This window comes from Hypanus sabinus, unplaced genomic scaffold (genome assembly GCF_030144855.1).
Source record: "Hypanus sabinus isolate sHypSab1 unplaced genomic scaffold, sHypSab1.hap1 scaffold_808, whole genome shotgun sequence".
NCBI lineage: Eukaryota > Metazoa > Chordata > Chondrichthyes > Myliobatiformes > Dasyatidae > Hypanus > Hypanus sabinus.
The window spans coordinates 17,944-39,608 of NW_026781660.1; the positions used below are offsets into that span (position 1 = coordinate 17,944).

The following is a 21,665-nucleotide window of genomic DNA, read 5'->3' on the forward strand; positions in this document are numbered from 1 at the left end:
AAGCTTGCGGAGGGATCTGGACCAACTGGAATAATAGGCCAGAAAATGGCAGATGGAATTTAATGCGGACAAGTGTGAGGTGTTCCATTTTGGAAGGACAAATCAAGGTATGACATACACGATAAATGGTAGGGCACTGAAGAGTGCAGAGGAACAGAGGGAGCTGGGGGTTCCGATACATAATTCCCTGGAAGTGGCGTCACAGGTAGACAGGGTTGTAAAGAAGGCTTTTGGCATCCTGGCATTCATAAATCAAAGTACTGAGTATAGGAGTTGGAATATTATGGTGAGGTTTTATGAGACATTGGTGAGGCCAAATTTGGAATATTTTGTGCAGTTCTGGTCACCTAACTATGGGAAGGATATCAGTAAGTTTGAAAAAGTGCAGAGAAGATTTACTAGGATGTTGCCGGGTCTTCAGGAGTTGAGTTACAAGGAAGGATTGAGCAGGTTAGGACTTTATTCCTTGGAGCACAGAAGAATGAGGGGAGATTTGATAGAGGTTTACAAAATTATGAGGGTATAGACAGGGTAAATGCGAATAGGCTCTTTCCACATAGATTAGGAGAGATAAATATGAGAAGACATGGCTTCAGCGTGAAAGGGGAAAGGTTTAGGGGGAGCATTAGGAGGAAATTCTTCACTCAGAGGGTGGTGAGAGTGTGGAACAAGCTGCCATCTGATGTGGAAAATGTGGACTCACTCTTCAGCTTTAAGAATAAATTGGATAGATACATGGATGGGAGAGGACTGGAGGGTTATGGACTGGGTGCAGGTCAATGGGACTAGCGGAATAAGGTTTTGGTACAGACTAGAAGGACCGAATGGCTTGTTTTCCGTGCTGTAGTGTTCTATGATTTTATGATTCTATGGGGAGGTGAGTTCCCACAGGCGAAAGGGGAATGGGGATGGGGAAGAGAGATCCCAAAGGAGGAAGGGGGATGGGGGAGAGATCCCAAAGGAGGAAAGGGGATGGGGAAGAGAGAGCCCACAGGAGGAAGAGATCCCACAGGAAAAAGGGGATGGGGAAGGGAGATCCCACAGGCGGCATGGGAGTGTGGAAGAGAGATCCCACAGCAGGATGAGGCATGGGAAAAGAGATCCCACAGGAGGAAGGGGGATATAGAGAGAGATTAAACAGGATGAAGGGGGAAGGGGTTGAGAGATCGGCCAGGAGGAGGGATGTGGGAGAGAGTTCCCACAGGAGGAAGGGGGTTGGGGAAGAGAATTTCGACAGGACAATGGGGCATGCCAAAGAGAGATCCGGCAGGAAGAAGTCGATGGGGAAGAGAGATCCCACAGGAGAAAAGGGTATGGGGAAGAGAGTTCCAACAGCAGGAAGGGATGGGAAAGAGAAATCCATAGAAGGAAGGGGATAGGGAAGAGAGATCTCACAGGAGGAAGAGGAATGGGGAGGAGAGATCTCGCAAGAAGGGTGGGGGTATGGAAAAGACATCCCACAGGTGGATGAGGAAAGAGTAATAGAGAGCCCACAGGAGGAATGGGGATGGTGGCGAGATTCCAAAGAATGGAAAGGGGATTGGGATGAGAGGGCCCACAGGAGGATTCCAAGGGTAAATGATAATCCTACAAGATGAGCGGATACAGAAATTTTTTGTACGTGTGTGTTGTGTCTGAACAGAGGCCCAGAGGAGATGCGCTCTCGCTCTTTGCGTATCTGGAAGTGAGCAAAGTCACACACGGGGAAGGGCAGGGGAGGACAATCTCACAATGGTATTTCTTTCCTTCTCACTGCGACAGTCTGCTGTCGGTCTCTTGTCCCTCACCGGGAAGGGGGTGTGAATCTCTGACCCACCTGCTGCAGTCAGTGTCGGTCTGGGTGTCAGTAACAGTGAGAAGGAACATTGTCAATGGACGTGTCACAGGCAGCGAGAAACACGGCCATTCCTGTGATTTACTACCATTAAACCAATGGCCGTTGTTCACTGATCTGATGAAGTCTCCAACATTCCTTCACAAGGAACCACAGAACCCTCCCGTCCTTGGGGAATTACTGACTGATCCCCTGGGCATTTGTCACAATTCTTCACAATCTGATTTACTACAAATTTACCGAAATTCCTTTACATTGAACCAACACAATGGAACAGTTTCACAGTTCAGAGTGAGAGATAAATCAAGTTACCTCAACTCCTGGCAGTTGTGCAGCCCGGGTCCCAGCCGCTGGATTCCTTCACACTGAATGTGGCAGTACTCCAGGTCGAGGTGTCTTATTGTATCACAGAGTCCGATGGCATGAGACAGGACCGCGCAGTCAATCGGGGTCAGTGTCATTCCACTGAATGAAAGTGTTTCCACAGATTCCAGTGCGGCCTGAGCGAGTCCACGATTCTGAGACTCAAACAGGTAGTGCAATGTGTTCAGGAGGCTCCTTTTACCAGCTTCACTGCATGTGTTTCCACTCTGGCGTTTAACCTCCTCCTTCACCCAGTCAATCACCTGGCAGGTTGTTTGATGAGGAAATGGACCCAGAAACTCCTCCAGGCCCCGAGCTGTCATTGGGGAGGAGAGACCAGCAACAAAACGTAGAAATACCTCAAATCGCCCATCTGTCGTGTTGTGGGCTTCAGTGAGGGATTTCAGGATATTCCCGGGATATGGATTCAGGAATTGTGCGACTGCAGCTACAAACTCTTGGATGGTGAGGTGTGGGAATGTGTACACCACGCTCTGGGCAGAATCCTCTCTCTCCAAAAGCTCGATCAGGAACCCGGACAGGAACTGGGAAGGCTGCAGATTGTAGTTGATCAAATCTCCATCTGTAAACACAAGCTTCCTCTCGTACACACCTCTGAAGGCCATCTGACCAACCCTGAGTAACACATCACGGGGGTTCTCAATCTCACGGCCATGGTTTTTCAGGATGTTGTAAATATAGTAGGAGTACAGTTGGCTAATGGTCTTGGGAACACGCAGCGGGTCCCTGACTCTTTGTGTGAAGAAGGGGCCCAGAGCCAGAGCGAGGATCCAGCAGTAGGAAGGGTTGTAGCTCATGGTGTACAGGATCTCGTTCTCCTTCACGTGTTTGAAAACAGCTTCCGCCACAATCTGATCTTCAAAATACCTGATGAAATATTCCTTCCGTTCCTCACCAACAAATCCCAGGATTTCAGCCCAGACACTGATCTCTGCCTTTTCCAATAAATGTAACGCGGTGGGGCGGGTGGTCACCAGCACTGAACACCCTGGGAGCAGCTTGCCCTGGATTAAACTGTACACAATGTCAGACACCTTGCACTTGAATTCAGGATCTGTGTACTGTGATTCTGTGTCTCTCCGACCATCAACAAAGTTGATTTTGTCCTTGAATTCATCCAACCCATCGAATATGAACAGCAGTCCCTCTGTGTGTTTCCAGACCTCTCCCAGCATATTCCCAAAGTAGGGGTAATGATGCAGAATCAGTTCTTTCAGGTTTATTCCACAGTTAATGGTGTTTAAATCCCGGAATTTGAAACTGAAGACAAACTGGAATTGTTGGTATATCTTCCCCGTGGCCCAGTCGTAAACAATCTTTTGTACCATTGTTGTTTTCCCGATCCCTGGGACTCCGGCCACTGCTGCGGACATCCCTGATTTGTTTCTAAAGATAGATCTTTTCAATTTTTGAACAAAACTCTTCTTGAATAACTGATCAGTCCGGATTTTTTCTAGCTTACCACGGAGATCTTTTTCTCTCCACTCCTCGTGATCTCTGCCTCTTGCCAGCAGCTCATGTTCCACCAGTGTCCGATCTCGAACAGTAGAAATGACCGTGAGCTCAGCGTATCGATCATCCAGCTGGAAAACCTTCACCTTCTCCCTCATCAGGATCGTGTTCACTCTCAGTGTTTCAGTTTGTGCCCGCAGAGTCTCCTTGTGTTTCTGTTGAACATCTTAGGACGGACAGAAATAGGTTGTCAATGCCTGATCTGATGAACATGGAGCTCCCGACATATTTTCTTTAATAACAAAAATACTCGTTAAAGACACTGTTTGGGTGAAATCGGGTGATCAGAGATTAGAGTGTCTGAAAGTGAACGATGGCCCAGAAAAATTTCTGATCCGATTTAGATTCGCTGTTAAAGGCTCCACTCTCCCCTCTGTTGGTAGTTTGCAGATTCCCCGGTGTTCCAGCGAGCAGCAAGTGCACACGTGATTCTGGAGAGGAGAGTGTTGTGTGGAGCGGGTGGTTTCACTGCTTTCACTGCTCAGCTTCTGCTGAACTGTGCAACCCTACAGAGGGTAACAGTGGGGGAGGGGGCATTTACTTGCTCTACTGACTTTTACTTCTCTCACAATGGACCCCATGTTCTTGACACTCCTTTAGGATTAAACTGTCAGTACTGAGCCACAGAAAAGGAACATAATTTCTGTTTCCTTTTCCAGGCTGAGCCAGTCACGATGTGACGCACCCCGCACTGGTCTACAGTCTCTTATTCTCCGAGGAGCTGGTACATGAACCCAGGCAATTCCCCGATGATGTGCGGAAGAGCAGGAAGCTGAAGAGCATGGCAGTGGTAATAGGGAACTCTGAAGTCAGGAGGGCGGGTAAGCGATTCTGTGGACACCGCTGGCACTTTGCCTCTCAGGTGCCATTGTCCGAAATGTTTCTGGACGCGTCCACAATATCCTGAGAAGTGAGGTTGAGCAGCCAGAAGTCGTGACAAACATTGGTAACAACGACATAGGGAAGAGAAAAGGGAGGAGGTCTGGAAAACAGAACACAGGGGGTTAGGATAAAAGCTGAGGAACAGGACCTCAAAAGTAGTGATCTCAGGATTGCTGCCTTTGTCACCCGACAGTGGCAATAGGAATAGAATGAGGTGGCAGAAAAATGGGTGGCAGAGTATTTGGAGCAGGGGACAGGAATTCAGATTTCTGTATAATTGTTACCACTTCCGGGGCAGGTAGGAGCTGTACAAAAGGCACGGGTTGCATGTGAATCCGATGAGGACCAATATTCCTATGGGCAGATTTACTGGAGCTGTTGGGAGTGTTTTAACCTAAAATGGCCGGGGGACCGGAACTAGGACGATAAAGCTGTGGATGAACCAACAGTTTTACAAGTAGATGATGGGTTTAACATGAATGTTAGGGTGGACAAGCCAATGAATGGGTTCAAATACAGAGAGAGCAAACTGTTAAATTGTACTGCATAGACAACATTCAAAAGGGCGCAGATGCAGGACTGAACGCCTTGTGTTTAAATGCCCGCAACATTCAGAATAAGGTGGACGAACTTTTGGCGCAATTAGAGATTGGTCGGTATGATGTTGTGGGCATCACTGAGTCGTGGCTGAAAGAAGACCATAGCTGTGTGCTTAACTTTAAAAGATTTACGTCTTATCGAAAGGACAGGCAGGAAGGCATAGGCGTTGGTGATGTGGCTGTGCTGGTTCGAGGTGGAATCACATCTGTAGAAAGAGGTGACATAGGGTTAGAGAATGTTGAAGCTTTGTGGGTGGAGATAGGAAACTGTAAGAGTTAAAAAAAAGAAGCTTGATAGGGATCCTATATTGGCCTGAAAATAGCGAATGTGTGGGGTTGAGATTGCAAAGGGAGTTGGAAAAGGCGTGTGTTAAAGCTAATGACGCAGTTGTAATGAAGGACTTCAATGTGCACGGGGAATAAGAAAATCAAACAAACGTCAGGAATCAGATCGCAAGAGAGGGAATATATCGAATTCCCACGAGATAGCGTTTCAGAGCAGCTTGTGCTTGAGACGACGTCTTTGATTGGGTGTTGTGTAATAGCCCTGATCTGATGAGGGAGCTTAATGTAAAAGAACCATTAAGAGATAGTGATCATAATATGAGTGAATTCATAATACAGATTGAGAAGGAGAAGCATAACTTACAGTATCAGTATCGCAATGGAATAAAGCGAATTACAGAGGCACGAGAGAGAAGCTTTCCCAGGTAGATTGGAGAAGGATACGAGCGGAGATGGCTGAAGCTTCTGGGAATAGGTCTCAAGTTGCAGGATGGATACGGCCCACGGAGGAAGAAGTTCTCAAATGACACGTGTAGGCAACCATGGGTGACAAAGGAAGTTAAGGATTGCATAAAAGCCGAGGAAAGGGCATACAAGATAACAATAGTCAACTAAAAAAGCTAAAAGTAGGGAAAAGATGAAATATGAGAGCAGAAAAGCCAATAATATAAAGCAGGATAAAAAACACTTTTCTTTCAGTTATATAAAGATTAAAAGGGAGGTGAGAGTCCATGCTGGAACACTGGAGAATGTGCACTCTGCATATATCCTCACTGTTCCAGACGCTAGCAGTCTGCGAGTAACAGGCAGTAGGAGTGACTGCCATTGCTATTACAAAGGAAAAACATCTCGGCATACTGAAAACTCTTAAGGTGCAAAGTCACCTGGGCCAGATGGAATACATCCCAGAGATCTGAGAGAGGTTGCTGAAGAGATGACGGATGGATTGGTCATGATCTTTGAAGAATCACTTGATTCTGGCATGGTCCGGAGGACTGGAAGATTGCTATTGTCACTCTACTCTTTACGAAGGGAGGAAGGCAAAAGAAGGGAAATTATCGGCCAGTTAGCCAATCCTCAGCGACTGGAAAAGAGTTGGAGTCTCTTATTAAGTTTGAGGTTTTGAGGTACTTGGAGACTAATGACAATATAAGTGAGCATGGTTTCTGTTGGAATTCATCCTGGAAGTAAGAAGCAGGGTGGACAAAGGAGTCAGTGGATGCCATTTACTTGGATTTTCAGAAGGCATTTGATAAGCTGCTGCACAGGAGTCTGCTTAACCAGATAAAAATCTATGGCGTCACAGGAGAGATACTGGTATGTGCAGTGGAATTGCTGACAGGCAGCAGACAGCGAGTGGGAATAAAAGGGGCCTTTTCTGGTTGGCTGCCAGTGTCCGGTGGTGTTCCGCAGGGATCAGTATTGGGACCGCTGACTTTCAGATTGTTTGTCAATGATTTAGATGATAGAATGTATGTATTTGTGGCAACGTTTGCGGATGATAGAGAGATAGGTGGAGGGGTCGGTAGTGCGATTGCAACAGGACTGAGGCAAATTGGAAAAATGGGCAAAGAGGTGGCAGATGGAATACAGTGTTGGAAATGTATGATAATGCATTTTGGTGAAAGGAGCGGACTATTATCTAAATAGGAAGAAGTTCCAAGAATCAGAGGTGCAGAGCGACTTCAGAGGGACATCGGAGCCTCGAGCAAAACTCACAGAAGATTAGTTTAAAGGTCGAGTCTGTGGTAAAGGTGGCAAAAAAGAGAATCGAATATAAATGCTGAGCCTTTACAGGACTGTATAGTCAGGCTGCACTACAGGAGTGTTGTCAACAGCTTTTCAGTACCTCTGAAAAGATGTGTGGTCATTAGAGAGAGTCCCGAGGAGATTCAAGAGGATGACTCTGGTAATGAAGGGGTTAACATATGAAGTGTGTTTTGGCAACTTTGAGCCTGTACTCACTGGAATTTTAAGGAATGCAAGGGAATCTCTTTTAACCTGCAGAATGTTGAAAGGACCAGATAGGGTGGATGTGGAAAGTATGTTTCCTGTGGTCGGTGCATCCAGAACTAGGGACCAGGGCCTCAAAATTGAGGGGCGATCCTTTACAACAGGTAAGGAGGACTCTTTGAGCCAGAGAATAATGACTGTCTGTAAGGCTCTGCCTCAGACTGCAGTGGAGGCCGAGTCCATGGATGTAATGAAGGCAGAAGTTCCTGATCGGTCAGGGCATCAAAGGATATGGCGAGAAGGCAGGTGTATGGTGTTGTGTGGATTCGGGGATCAGCCATGATGGAATGGCGGAGCAGACTGATGGGCTGAATGGCCTAATTCTGCTCCCATGCCTTATGTTCCCATGGAGGAATAACAACAAATCTCAGCTCCACTTTGGATCAGAGGTGTGAGATTTCCCTTGCTGGAGTTGGATGTTCCAATTGGAATGGTCTGGCTTCAGTTTTGTCAAATCTCCAGATATTCGGCCCTACAGAAAAGGTGTTGTGACAAATGCAAATTGCTTCGTGTCCTCCAGCCACAGCAACAAAATCTGTCTCCCAGACTCTGACAGTCACTAAACAGGCCTCTAAAGAGACGTATTCAGACTCTGAGTGTGAAATAACAACAAAAACCTATCTCCCAGACTCTGACAGTCTCTAAACAGGCCTCTAAAGAGACGTATTCAGACTCTCAGAGTGAAATAACAACAAAAACCTGTCTCTCAGACTCTGACAGTCTCTAAACAGGCCTCTAAAGACACGTATTCAGACTCTCTGAGTGAAATAACAACAAAAACCTGTCTCCCAGACTCTGACAGTCTCTAAACAGGCCTCTAAAGAGACGTATTCAGACTCTCAGTGTGAAATAACAACAAAAACCTGTCTCCCAGACTCTGACAGTCTCTAAACAGGCCTCTAAAGAGACGTATTCAGACTCTCAGTGTGAAATACAGACTTTCAGATTTCCGTTCCATCACTTACCTTCCAGATGCGTGGGCACTTCAGATAAACCCCGCTCAGTGTCCATGTAGGCGAACTGGCCGTCACCTGTTCAAACAGATTAACCTGCATGAAGTCTGTTCTGTGTAATACTGTAAATTCATCAGCATTTACATCTGTAACACACAGTGTATTGTTCACCGTACCTCGCTCCCGTATTTCATTCAATATTCTGCTCAGCTTCGGTAAATGGTGGTGCAGTTTCACAAAGGATTCCCACATCACCCTCCGGGCCCCGGAGCCCTTCTCCATCACCAGATCCAGGAGTTGTTTGGAAGCGCCCGCTCGGTTTCCCTTCTCCGCGAGCTCAGTCACGCTCTGTAATGAACAATGGGAAATATATTGAGGAACGGAGGGATGGGTTCAAATCTACCCTGAACATGGACAGACCCAGCACATTCTGCTCGTCGCAAATCACTGACAGCAATTGTTCGCAGCAGGAAAAAGAAATTAAAAGAAGTTAGCATGGCCAATGATGACTTTCTGAACGCCACAGATTGCGGGGTACTTATCCACTTGGCAAAGTTTAAACAGAGCAGTCATAGTGTGAGTGAGCCAGAGATAGAGTATGTTATTGATGCTTTGTGTCCGAGAGGGTTCATTGAGGAGAGGCGGAGGCTTGGGTTGATCTTGGGTAATATTTCCCTTCTCTTTTTCACGGTTAGAACAGTAGGAAAGCCAGGCAGGATAGTGGGATGCTCTTCCAACAGGGTGCGGCAAGACAGGGAGACGTTCAGTGTCCCCGATAACTACACCTTCAGGAATTTCATCCAGCTGCAGCTTAATACAGACTGTGCTGAGGAATCGGAGCTGGAGCTGGGTGAACTCAGGATCATTCCGGAGGCTGAGAGATTGACTCAGGCTATACAGGGAGGGAGCTGTACACAAGGCCCGGAACACAGGGAACTGGGTGACTGTCAGGAGGGGGAAGGGAACAGGCAGCCACTACAGGAAACTCTTTGTAACAGGGATACGGCTTTCTGTTTCGGGGTATGGCCTAGCAGAGGAAAGCCACGGTGATTATGCCTCTGGCTCTGAGTTTGCCTTTGTGACTCGGAAGGGATGAGAAGTGCTGAGATGCACTGACGTGGAATAAAATGATCAGGAGAATAGACTGGAGATTCTATTTACGAGAACAGGATTTTTGGATGGTGTGTTACCAAGGTCAGTGATATCTCGTATCGACTCTGAAACTTCTTTAAGGGCAGGATGAGCAGGTCTTGGTCCACGTTGGTACCAATGACAAGAGTAGGAAGTGTGATGAGATGCTGCAACGTGATACAGATCCAAAATTTCTTGAAAGTATTATCGAAGGTAGATGGCGTTGTAGCTTTTTGGACATGGGGCTTCGTAAATCAAAATATTGAATACAGACGTTGGGATATTATGTCGAAGTTGATGTTTCAGAGGCTAAATTGAAGCAATGTGTACATCTACCTCCTGAAAGGATATCAATAAGATTGAACGAATGCAAAATAAAATACAGATTGTTACCAGGAGTTGAGGATCTGAGATATAGAGGAAGTGTGAATAGGCTAGGACATTATTCCATAGAGTGTCGGAGGACCATGAGAGATGTGAAAGAGATATACAAGTTTATAAAAGGTATACAGAGAGTTATTGCGAAAATACATTTATTACTGAGGTTGAGTGAGACTGGAATTAGAGATCATAGGGTAATGATGACAGGTGAAAGGCAAAGTGAAGGGGAACCTGTTCACTCAGAGGTTGCTGAAGAGCGTGGAACGAGCTGCCATCTTAATTAGTCAATGTACATTCAAGTTGATTATTTAAGATCAGTTTGGATGTTCATTCAATGGGGGAGTTTTGGATGTCTCCAGTCCGGGTTCATATCAATGGGACTAAGCAGATAATAGGTCGGTGTGGGCTAGATGGGCAGAAGAGCCTGTTGCTGTACTGTAGTGTTTGATGACTATGACTAGGTGAAACTATGGCCGGGCCACTGTTGATTTTTGCCAGGGTAATCCCTGGTGAACCGCAGCAGCTTCACCCTTCACTGCCAGGCTCCATGAGGGGTCCAGTGCCAGCCAACAGCTGGAAACTGGCAGTGAGGAGCAGCCAGCAAACTCAGGACTATTGTGCATGTGTGACAGACCAAAGCCGACCGGTGGTAATGTTGAGTAAGAAGTTTAGACTGAAATTATCAGCTGCCTCACGTGGAATGTCGTGTTCAGTATGGTGTCTGGCTCTTCACTAATATTCATTCTGGGTGGTAATAGGTGAATGCACTCCAGTAGCACGAGGACCATTGGAAAGCTGTTTCCTTGTAATTCTATGTTAGCTGTAGATGTTTGGAATATTTTCAGTGGTACTAATGTTGCACTTCCCATGTTAACAGGAAAAGCTATGGTAATTACAAACTCAAATTGGAAGTCACAAGGAACAGAAGGTAACAGAACCATGAGGCATGTTGGGATATTGATCAAAAAAAGGGTCAGCAGTTCAAATGAGAGATGACAGTCAGTGTTGAACTGACGATGGGGTTGAAGGTCGACTGAGAATGAGCTGAGAAATAAGACTATATATTTGATTTGTGGGAAACCCGTGGGTCATCAGGAGAACGCAGACTGGTCAGTGGCCATTAAGGTCGAACATTGGGAACATGATGTGATGAGTGGTGTAGAGTGGTTATCTGTCCACTTGCAATGTCCGTCAAGTGTCACATCACTAAATTCACCAGTCAATCATTGCCTGTATCCTAATCTGTCTATAAATGAATGTGATCAGAAAACTGGAGAGAAGGTTGTGTTGGTTAATAAAAGTTCAGGGATTTTCGCAGATGAAAACTCTTTTCTTGATGTTGACCACAAGCATTACAGGATTTTTACAGCCCAGAGGTGTCGTTACACCGGTTCTGTCGGTTTGTGATAGATTCAGTAGAATATACAGTCAGTGTATGTCCCTTCCACTTACGTGATACTCCTGCCCGGTGAAGTGATCCTCGCCCATTAACATGAAGCTGACTCCCTCCACGCCCTCCTCAATCGCCTGCTCCAGTCGCTCCATGTAGAATCTCGTCAACCGAAACAGTTGGTGATCGTCACAATTTGACAGGAAGGTGGAGATGGCGGAGTTCAGATCTGTAGTCGGTCATAGAACATAAAATAGTAGATGTACCATGCGTATGCGGACACGATGCCATTTTAAACCAATCCCATTTTCAGGAACACGGTCAATGTCCCCCGTTCCCGGCCTACTCATGAGTTCAAACGCCTCTCAGACGCTGCTGAGTATCTGTTTCCAGTCCAACCCTCGGCAGCTCATTCCAGACACCGATCACTCTCTGTGGAAAACCTGCATCGTAAATCCCCTTTAAACTTTACCATCTAAACAGACCTGTTACCTTAGGTTTTTGTGGTGAAACTCGTCTACACCCTCTACAGACCCTCCACATCATTTTCGATTTGTGCACAATACTGAAATTGTCTCTTAACCAACGCGTATCGAGTTACAGTCTAACTTTAACAAATACCTCAACTCATCGTTAGCACACTACCAATTGTGTTGCCACCTTAAGGGAGCTGTGCATACCCATCACAAGACCCGACAGTACATCAATCTTATTATCAGTCCCAACATTCACCGTGCACATTGCTCGCGAATTTGACCTCTCAAAATGCAACTTCTCACATTTGCCTGAATTATCTGTACTTGGTGACTCTCTGTTCCTATTTCTAACTGGATGCCGAACACTTTGACAACAGTCCCAAATTTATTCATCTCCTCCAACTCTGTAAATCAACGAATAAGTCCACCCAGTACATCATATGTTTAACCTGTTTGATTCACACACACGACGCATGGCGAAACAGTGATCCTTGCGAACAGTACTGGTCACAGACCTTCAGCCAGAACAACGCTCCTCTCGAGCTGACTCCATTTTATGTACCCAAGGCGACTTTGAAATCAACTTACAGATTCTCAGCCCGAAACATTGAAGGTTATTTTTTTCACTATAGGTGCTTCCTGACCTGCTGAGTTCCTCCAGCATTTTGTACGGTGCCCTCTCCACTTATTATTTTGTTTTACTTTCATCCTATTCGCCAAGAGCATTTCATTGCTTCAGTAGCCACCCCCTCCACCCGCCCCAGATTCCCTGTGTACAATGTCTCTTATTCACTGTCTCCTGCACCCAGCCCGTCCTCCCTCAATATAACGTTCTTTAACTCGGCCACAGAAAACAAACACAGGGGACTCCCCTCACCTCCATTGTACAACAACCCGTTAATCTGGGGAGAATTCTACATTGCCCTTCCAAACAGAAAACAACTTCTGTTTCTCTCAATGGCTGTCGGAGGCATTTCCCACATCAGAGTGTACCAAATGCTGACGGAAATTCTATCTGTTCCCTCGACTGTTCCATTGCCCGCTGTTGTATTCCTGTCTGAGTGTTACCCACTCCCAACTTATTCAGGGCCTCTTTCTCCTTTCACTCAGGTGAAGATTTGTGTGGTGAGCGGAGCGATTCGATCATTCCCCTCGTTAGGTCCTTGCGCTGGAGCTGGTGAATTGTTCCAATGCTCATGGACTCTTTACCAGTTGGAACAATGACTCCGTTTGATGGTACCTTCTCTCTGCCCCTTTATCTCCCAAGTTTATCCCTCTGAATTATTGATGATTTGATTACACGTGTACCATGATGACAGATTTAATGAGAAAGAGCCCAGTGAACATACCCGTGTCCATTCTGACTCTGACTGACGTTGGTTGATTATCGTCTGTTTGTCTGCCGTCCGGGTGGAAGCACGCCCCACCTGCTGGCAATGACCTGAATTACACAAATAAAAAAGTATGATTCAGTTACTCTGTCCTTCAAATATAAAACACTTATGTAAGGTCACTGCTCATCTCCGACATTCCATGGAGTAAATGGAAATCGGTACAAAGACCTCCAACTGAACACAAAGTTCAAAAAGATAGCAAGGAAATATAAGGAAACTTACTTAAAGGAGCAATGCACTGAAGCTGAAGAAGCCAACAGAATTGTAAAAAAAAGACATCTGTTGCAGAAGATTAGAGAAATCAAAGGAACATTTCATGTAAAATGTCATAGGAAATGACAAAGAAGGGAAGGACCTTACAGAAGCAAAGGACATCAAAGGGAGTTGCCAGGAACACACAGAAGAATTGTAGAAAGACCCAACAGGGAAGACACCTGCAATGACTCCCTCACCGATCTGGAGCCGGACATTCTGGAAAGTGAAGTCGAATGGGTGATAGAAAACAGTGCCAATAATAAGGCTGCAGGATGTGATAGGATTTCAGTAAAATTGTTGAAAATTCTAAAAGGTGATGCTGTAAAAGTGTTGCATGCAATTTTCCAGCAGATCTGGAAAAATATAAACAACAATGACTTTTAGGCTGGATTAAGATCCGTTTTTATCCCAATACCCAAGAACGGAAATGTACAGTATTGTTCAAATTACCGAATTTTTTCACGTGCTAGAAAGGTAAAGCTAAAGATTGTGCAAGCAAGACCCGAGCAATATATGGAACACGAACTGCCAGATAGAAGCTGCTTTTAGAAGAGACAGAGGCACCAGAGACCAAATTGCTAACCTACGCTGGATAATGGAGAAATCGCGAGAATTTCAGAAAAGTATTTATCTATGTTTTATTGACTACTCTAAATCCTTCAGCAGTGCGGTCCATAATAAACTATGGCAAATCCTTAAAGAAATGGGAATACCGGGACATCTGTTCTGCCTTATGAGAAACGTGTACAAAGATCAAGAAGCAACAGTTAGAACGACACAGAACAACAAACTGGTTCAAGATTTGGAAAGGAGTATGAGCAGGCTGCATATTGTCACCCTGCTTATTTAATCTATATGCTGAGCATATGAGGAATGCTGGTCGAGAGGACTCAAAATGTTGCAGTGAAAATTACCAGACAGAATATTAATAAATTCAGATATGCATGTGATTCTATTCTAATGGCTGAAAGTGAGGAGGATCTGAAGAAGCTTCTAATGAAAATGAAAGAAGAAAGTTGAAAGCCGGCTTCTTGCTCAATATTAAGAAAACCAGCCAGTCCTATTAACTCTGTGGTAATAAATGGAAAGGAAGTGGAAGCAGAGACGGATTTTTTCTTCCGTGGTTCAAAGATTTCTATAGATGGTAAATGTAATAGCCTTTTCAAATTTATTGGGTAGGAGAGCTATTTTGTTGCATTGGAAGGATCCTAATTCACCTATGACTTTTTTCTGGCTCTCCTCCATTATGCTTTGTTTAAACTTGGAGAAAATTAGTTCGATACATCTTTCAAATTTGAACAAAGCTGGCCACCTTTTATTCAATATTTTCATAAGATCTAAGTTCTTTACTTTTCTTTTTTTTGTTGTTTTCTTTCTTTTCTTTCTCTCTCCGTGAAGTTTCAGATTTGACCAGAAGGACGTTTTCCTCTTTTTTTGTAATCTTGTCCTCAAATGGACTGACCCGTCCCACCCTTTTTTTTGTTTTAGGTTAGTTTAGTGTTTTTTTCTCTCCTATAAATAGAACATTTCCAGTCTTTTTTTTGTATGAATTGTCAAGAGGAGTTGTGGTTCTCTGTTTATATATAATAGCCTAATATTATATTACACATGATTTTGACAGTGTATATCATTTTCTATTTTGTACGTTTATTCTATTATGTATTTGATATAACTTCACCGCTGATTTGTATCTATTCATATAAATTTTTTAATCAATAAAGAAAGATTGAAAATGATGGTAAATGCAGCGTATTAAATGGCACTTACTTCTGGGGAGGGCAGTAATTTCAAATTTAGATAATATACTGAAGTGCAGAGACATAACATAAGGACCGTAGAGTCAAGTTTATAGTATTTCCAGTTGTGGTGTAAGGCTGTGAGAACTGGACTATTAGTAAGGCTGAATACAAAATAATCAACGCCTCTGAACTTGGATGTTGTGGGAAAGTGTTCGTTGGACAGCAAGAAGATCGAACAAGTCAATACTTGGAGAAATACGCCAGACTTCTCACTAGGAAGCTTGAAAAGCTCAATTATTTTGACCACATCATGAGGGGGCAGGATTCTTTGGAGACGACTCTCATGTTCGGTAAAACAGAAGGCAAAAGAAGGAGAGGATGACAGAAGCTACAATGGATAGATAATATTATTCAGGAAATGCCTATGCCCTTGGGGTATCTTAGAGAGGCAGTTTCTAGTAAGGAGGCTGTTGTATTTGGCTGTGTTCATGTGTTTCATGTATGTTTTGAATGACTATTAAACTTGAACATAAATTGGACAATGATTGTATCATAAACAATAAAAAAAAGAATGAATTTACATGTTTTCAGTCAATAACAGACTTGAAAATGTTGCATTTTGTCCCTACTGCAGACAGGGAGCAACCATACTCCAAGCATCTGACCACACAACACCCACTGGGACAGCCTGCTGGTCCAAGGTGGGTTTATTTACTCCGCTGTTTAAACCCAGACACCTCAAACAAAAGGCAGCCACCGGGTCCCTCCAGCCCACCGTGTCAGATAGTAAGATCGTGACTTGCTGTCAAAATAACTCCGTCTCCGCACTTGCAGGCAACACTTTATCGGTGTCCACTAAAAATATGCTGAAGCCTTCTCCATCCTTGCTCATTCTGAGGAGATAAACCCCCTGAACTCCCACTTCAATCCATTGCCCTGACAGCTCCGCCAACTCCTTGTTAAGGGGACTCCTTAATAACGAAACCCATATCTCCATTGGTTGGTATACTGAATTGGTATTTGGTGTCTCCAATGAGAGACAAGTAAATGTCACGTCACTTCACGAGAGATACCGGGCACGCGCAGCATGCTTAAATCTTCTCAACGTCAGACCGAGGGTGACGAATTTCCGCGAGAGGGCGCGCGTGGGCAGTGGGCGGGGCGGTGAGCTGTCGCGTGCGGTAGATGGGGAGACTGTCGAGTCAGTAACAGGGAGCGGGGAGCGCGTCCCTCGGTCCCGTACAATGCGGACCAGCTCACCGAGTGTGTCATGGTCGATCCGCAACCTGCTGGGATACAACATTAACAGACAAATCTCGATGTATGTACTTAATCAATGTAATGTTTCTTTTCACATGCATAATATAATTATTATGCAGAACTTATACTGACAGCACTTCAGTACATCTGGAATGATTGCAACTGGCACTTCTACATTTGTTCAGTCTCACTCCAGCTATTTCCTATCTTCCTTGGTACAGAAATGTAATGTCTCAAGGAGCAGTGTTTGGGTAAATGAGACTCACCGAACTTTCTCCTGACTGAATTAATGGGAACTCCGAGTCAGAAGGGTTCTGTCGAATTGATGATCTCCGTCCTCGGGCTGGTTCACTTGTTGCTGTTCCCTTGTTTTCAGTTGTGGTTTGCATCCAGTTGTGGGCGTCTCTTCCAATAAATCTCTCACCACAGGTCTAACTTCAACGAAAGAAGTAATGAATTATGTTACTAAAACAAACGAGAACAAAGCGTTAACCTGACATTTAAATTTTGAACGCATATGTCATGATCCGAGTGAAGAAATCAGTAACTGTCCCTCAAACTTTACAAAACCTGATATGGGATACAAAGGAACACAGACAAAATGCTGGAAGAACTCATCAGGCCAGGCAGCATCTGGATGTCAACGCTCCTCTCTTCCAGCTGCTTAGTTCCTCCAGCATTTTGTGGCTGTTGCTTGGATTTCCAGCATCTGAAGATTTTCTCTTGCTCGTGATGGAATACAAGGAAGTCATCATTCAGTCATAGTATAAGATACAAGTCATAATTTATAACAGGAGAATTATGTGATAAAGTCATTCTAGTCTGCTCTCTAATCAATCATGGAGGATTACTTTCCAACACCGTATTCTTGCTTCCTGCTATAATTCTCAACCTATTTGTCAATCCAGAACATGAATATACCCAACGATAGCCTCCACCACTGTTTGTGGTGATAAATTCCACAGATCAAACAACCTTTGGCTGAAGTAATGTTTGAAAGTGAAGTTTCTTTATCCTGAGGCAGCACTCTCAGATTCCAGACTCTCCGTCTAATCCAGACATACTCTCCATTCCCAATGTATCCAGGCTTGTTGTTATTCAGTTGGTGTAAATAATCACTGCCGCCCCAACTTCACCCCACCTGCAACAACCCTAGATTTTACGGGGGCGGGGGTTGATTTATTTTTCAGCTGGTCTGGCACACCATTGTGGCCGAAGGGCCTGTTCCTGTGATGTACTGTTCCATGTTCTGTTCCATCTTCAGCATCTTGCGTTTCTGTTTGGCTCCCACTGGCAGATAGACAGGTGAGAATGAGGGGGAACTTCAAAACGTGAATTGATTTCTGAAACCCCGGTCTATGTCTACTGGTGCAAATTTAATCACAGCCTCTCTCTGTGAGGGATGGAATGGGAACTCATTCTCTGCTTTGCTTCCAAAGAGACTTCAGAACCAAACATCTGAGCACAGAACAGAAATACTCGCTCAACTTCTCATAAACCCTGACAACTTGATTCCCTGATTCACTTTATCTGATTTAGACATGGGTGGTGTCCCAGGATCCAACCTCAGAGGGTCACAGCCCGCACATCTTTTCCACATCTCACACTGGGTGTTCCCGCATCTCACACTGAGAGATTCGCGCTACCAATATCCAGCCACCTGAGACGTCTGCTTCATTGCGGAAGGAGGAACATCCAGCCGCATCTGAAAAAGCACCAACGTGGACCGAAGCCCAAACACTGCCAGTCCCATATTCCTGGAAACCACATCCCAAGATTGTATCGCAAGCACCAGAGCTCTTTGCTGCCGGTAATATGCGACAGTGTCTCAGCTAATCCCAGTTCAAAAACTTACACTCCCACACCAACCCGTGACAGAACTGGAGCCTGATGATCCTCTTTCTAGACGGGGATTAGCTCTAAAACATGGGCCTTGGACCACAAAGAGGGTGCTGATACATTTTAGCTTGTTCCCACAGTTTCATTGAACACAGTTGTTCATTATTTTTTTGAGTGCGGTGTAGCCCAGGTCAATTAGCAGCCATTTTCCCCGTCGGGTAACAGGAAGAAAATGTTTTAAATATAAAATTGAAAACTTAGCACTGGAAACCCAGTGCAGGAGATTTCATTTTGTTCTTTTGATGCAGAAGCAATTGACTGACTGCAAGATGTGTGACACCCAGAACAGAATTGCATAGATGCAATCCCTACAATCATCTTCATTCCATCCCGAACAGTAAGTAGACAATAGACAATGGGGCAGAAGTAGACCAATCGGTTCTTTGAGCCTGCACCGCCATTTTGAGATCATGGCTGATCATTAACTATCAATACCCGGTACCTGCCTTGTCCCCATAACTCTTGATTCCCCTATCCATATGATACCTATCTAGCTCCTTCTTGAAAGCATCCAGAGAATTGGCCTCCACTACCTTCCGAGGCAGTGCATTCCAGACCCCCACAACTCTCTGGGAGAAGAAGTTTTTCCTTAGAGTTAAGGAACGAAGTTCCTAAATGACCTACCCCTTATTCTCAAACCATGCCCTCTTGTACTGTACTCTCCCAGCATCTGGAACATATTTCCTGCCTCTATCTTGTCCAATCCCTTAATAATCTTATTTGTTGCAATCAGATCCCCTCTAAATCTCAGTAATTCCAGCGTATACAAGCCCAGTCTCTCTAACCTCTCTGCGTAAGACAGTCCGGACATCCCAGGAATTAACCTTGTGAATCTACACTGCCTTCCTCTACTGCCAGGATGTCCTTCCTTAACCCTGGAGACCAAAACTGTAGACAATACTCCAGGTGTGGTCCCATCAGGGCCCTGAACAAATGCAAGAGGATTTCCTTGCTCTTGTACTCAATTCCCGTTGTAATAAAGGCCAACATTCCATTAGCCTTCTTCACTGCCTGCTGCACTTGCTCATTCACCTTCAGTGACTGATGAACAACGACTCCTAGATCTTCTTGTATTTCTCCCTGACCTAACTATACACAGTTCAGATAATAACCTGCCTTCCTGTTCTTACTCCCAAAGTGGATAACCTCACACTTATTCACATTAAACGTCATCTGTCAAGTATATGCCCACACACCCAGACTATCCAAGTCATCCTGAATTCTCCTAACATCCTCATCACATGTCACACTGCCACCCAGCTTAGTATCATCAGCAAATGCTGAAAGCATCCTCGTATCTGAGGCCACTGTCTCTCCGCTGAGAGTCAGCAACCAGAGACCGATAAACACGTTCAACACTCTCTGCAGCTCTGGTGAGCTGTTGCCCTGGTGACGGAGGAAGTGGCTCGCAAAGATAACCGAGCGGGGAAATAACAAACTCGGTGTGACACGTTCTCGGTTTCATTGCGACAAAATTAAACTGAACATTCAGCCATTTTGTAACGGTGATACTAAAATTCCAGTGGTTGTTTTTACCCCTTCGAGGTGCATTCAGTAAATTTCATGGTGGTTCCAGCTCTACAGAGCTCTCAGCAGTGCTGACGCTGGTCCAAAATAAATCGCAGTGCTGGATACGACCTATAAGTTAAATGTAATATAAGTTAAATATGGCCCTTGTGGCTAAAAGGATCAGGGAGTATGCAAAGAAAGCAGGTACAGGGTTCTGAGTTGGATGATCAGCCATGATCATACTGAATGGCGGTGCAGGCTCGAAGGGCCGAATGGCCTACTCCTGCACCTATTTTGTATGTTTCTATGACCTGTCTGCAATAAATGTCGATTATGTCTAGAAGTTTCAATTGAGATTCACAGAGCCCTTACAGCACAGACACAGGGTTGTTAAAGTCCATCCAGTCCGTGCCACGTTCGGTGTGGTTCCATCCCCCTGCACCCAGACCGCAGCCTCTATACCTCCCTCATCCATGTACCTCCCCAAACATCTCTGAAATACCACAATCGGACCTTCATCTCTTACATCTGCTGGGAACTTGTTCCGCATTCGCACCACCCACTGAGTGAAGTAGTTCTCCCTCATATTACACTTAAATGTGTCACTTTTTGCCCTAAATCCATGATTTTACCCAATCTGAGGGGGAAATGACTAACTGCATTCACGCTATTTATACCATCATAGATTTCTACATCCCTAGCAGGGCTTCCCCACCTAGGGTCCTGCACCTTTCCTTTAATTGTAGTGGCAAATGGCATAAAAAAAATTGTAATCCTGCTAGGATACCCCATCATTCCCCTGTATTCCAGATAATCGAGCTCTAACCTGTTCAACCTATCAATGTATTTATTTCCTGAAACACTAGCAATGTCCGTGTAATTTTCCCTACACACTTTCACGTTTATCGACATCTTTCCTCCAAGTAGCTGGCCAGAACTGCACTCAATTGTTTTTTTTTTTTTGGATTCTCGGTGTCTTTTACAACTTCAGCATTAATATCCTAGCCCCTCTTCGTAATAGCCTGTTATAATGGTCAATATGTTCTAAACTCTCTTTACAACTCTGGTGCTACCTTAAAGGAATTGTGGATCTGTAACCTCCACGGCAGGACAATCGGGCTCAAAACAGTTATTTACACCAAGCAGTAAGCCTGATCAACACCTCTACTCACTAACCCACCCTTCAAACCCCACCCACTACCAGTTTAACATTTCCTGACAGTTCTAGGCACTCCTCTGTCTAAAGTGACTTTATGGACAGATAGTCAACATCATTCTCCGTAGGTCCAGGCTTTCCTGTGCCAAATGTCACTTTACGGACATAGAATCAATATCAGTCTCATATGTCCAGACACTCCTGTGTCTATTGTCACTTCATGGACTCAGAATTAATGTTAGTCTCATATGGCCAGACACTCCTGTGCCTTTCGTCACTCTACAGACATAGAATCAATATCAGTCTCATATGTCCAGACACTCTTGTGCCTAACGTCACTTCATGGACACAGAATCAATGTCAGTCTCAAATGGCCAGACAATCCTGTGCCTATCGTCACTTTATGGACATACGATGAATCTCACAGACCGGAGAATTGTGCAATATTGCAAAGGGAGAACGGCTGAATCAAAAAATGAAATGAAGTTGAAGGCCATATTAACAACAGCAAAGAAATGCTCTAGAAAATTTAAGGAAGTTACTGGAATTAAGAAAACCTCCTCTGCATGATGAATAGGATCAGCAGACGGATCCATCCTAACAGATCCCGATA

At 44.7% G+C, this 21,665-nt stretch overlaps 1 protein-coding gene across 1 annotated transcript; it reads right to left on the minus strand.

The window, feature by feature from the left end:
- Positions 1–2,908: 2,908 nt before the first annotated feature.
- Positions 2,909–18,707, minus strand: LOC132390229 (NACHT, LRR and PYD domains-containing protein 12-like; the record flags this gene model as incomplete). Its single annotated transcript, XM_059962838.1, has 6 exons — positions 16,755–18,707; positions 13,190–13,281; positions 11,427–11,593; positions 8,639–8,810; positions 8,475–8,540; positions 2,909–3,896 (listed from the first exon to the last, which is right to left on the minus strand). Coding segments are annotated over exons 2-6 (1,403 nt in total), but the record flags the coding sequence as incomplete, so codon positions are not given.
- Positions 18,708–21,665: the final 2,958 nt, after the last annotated feature.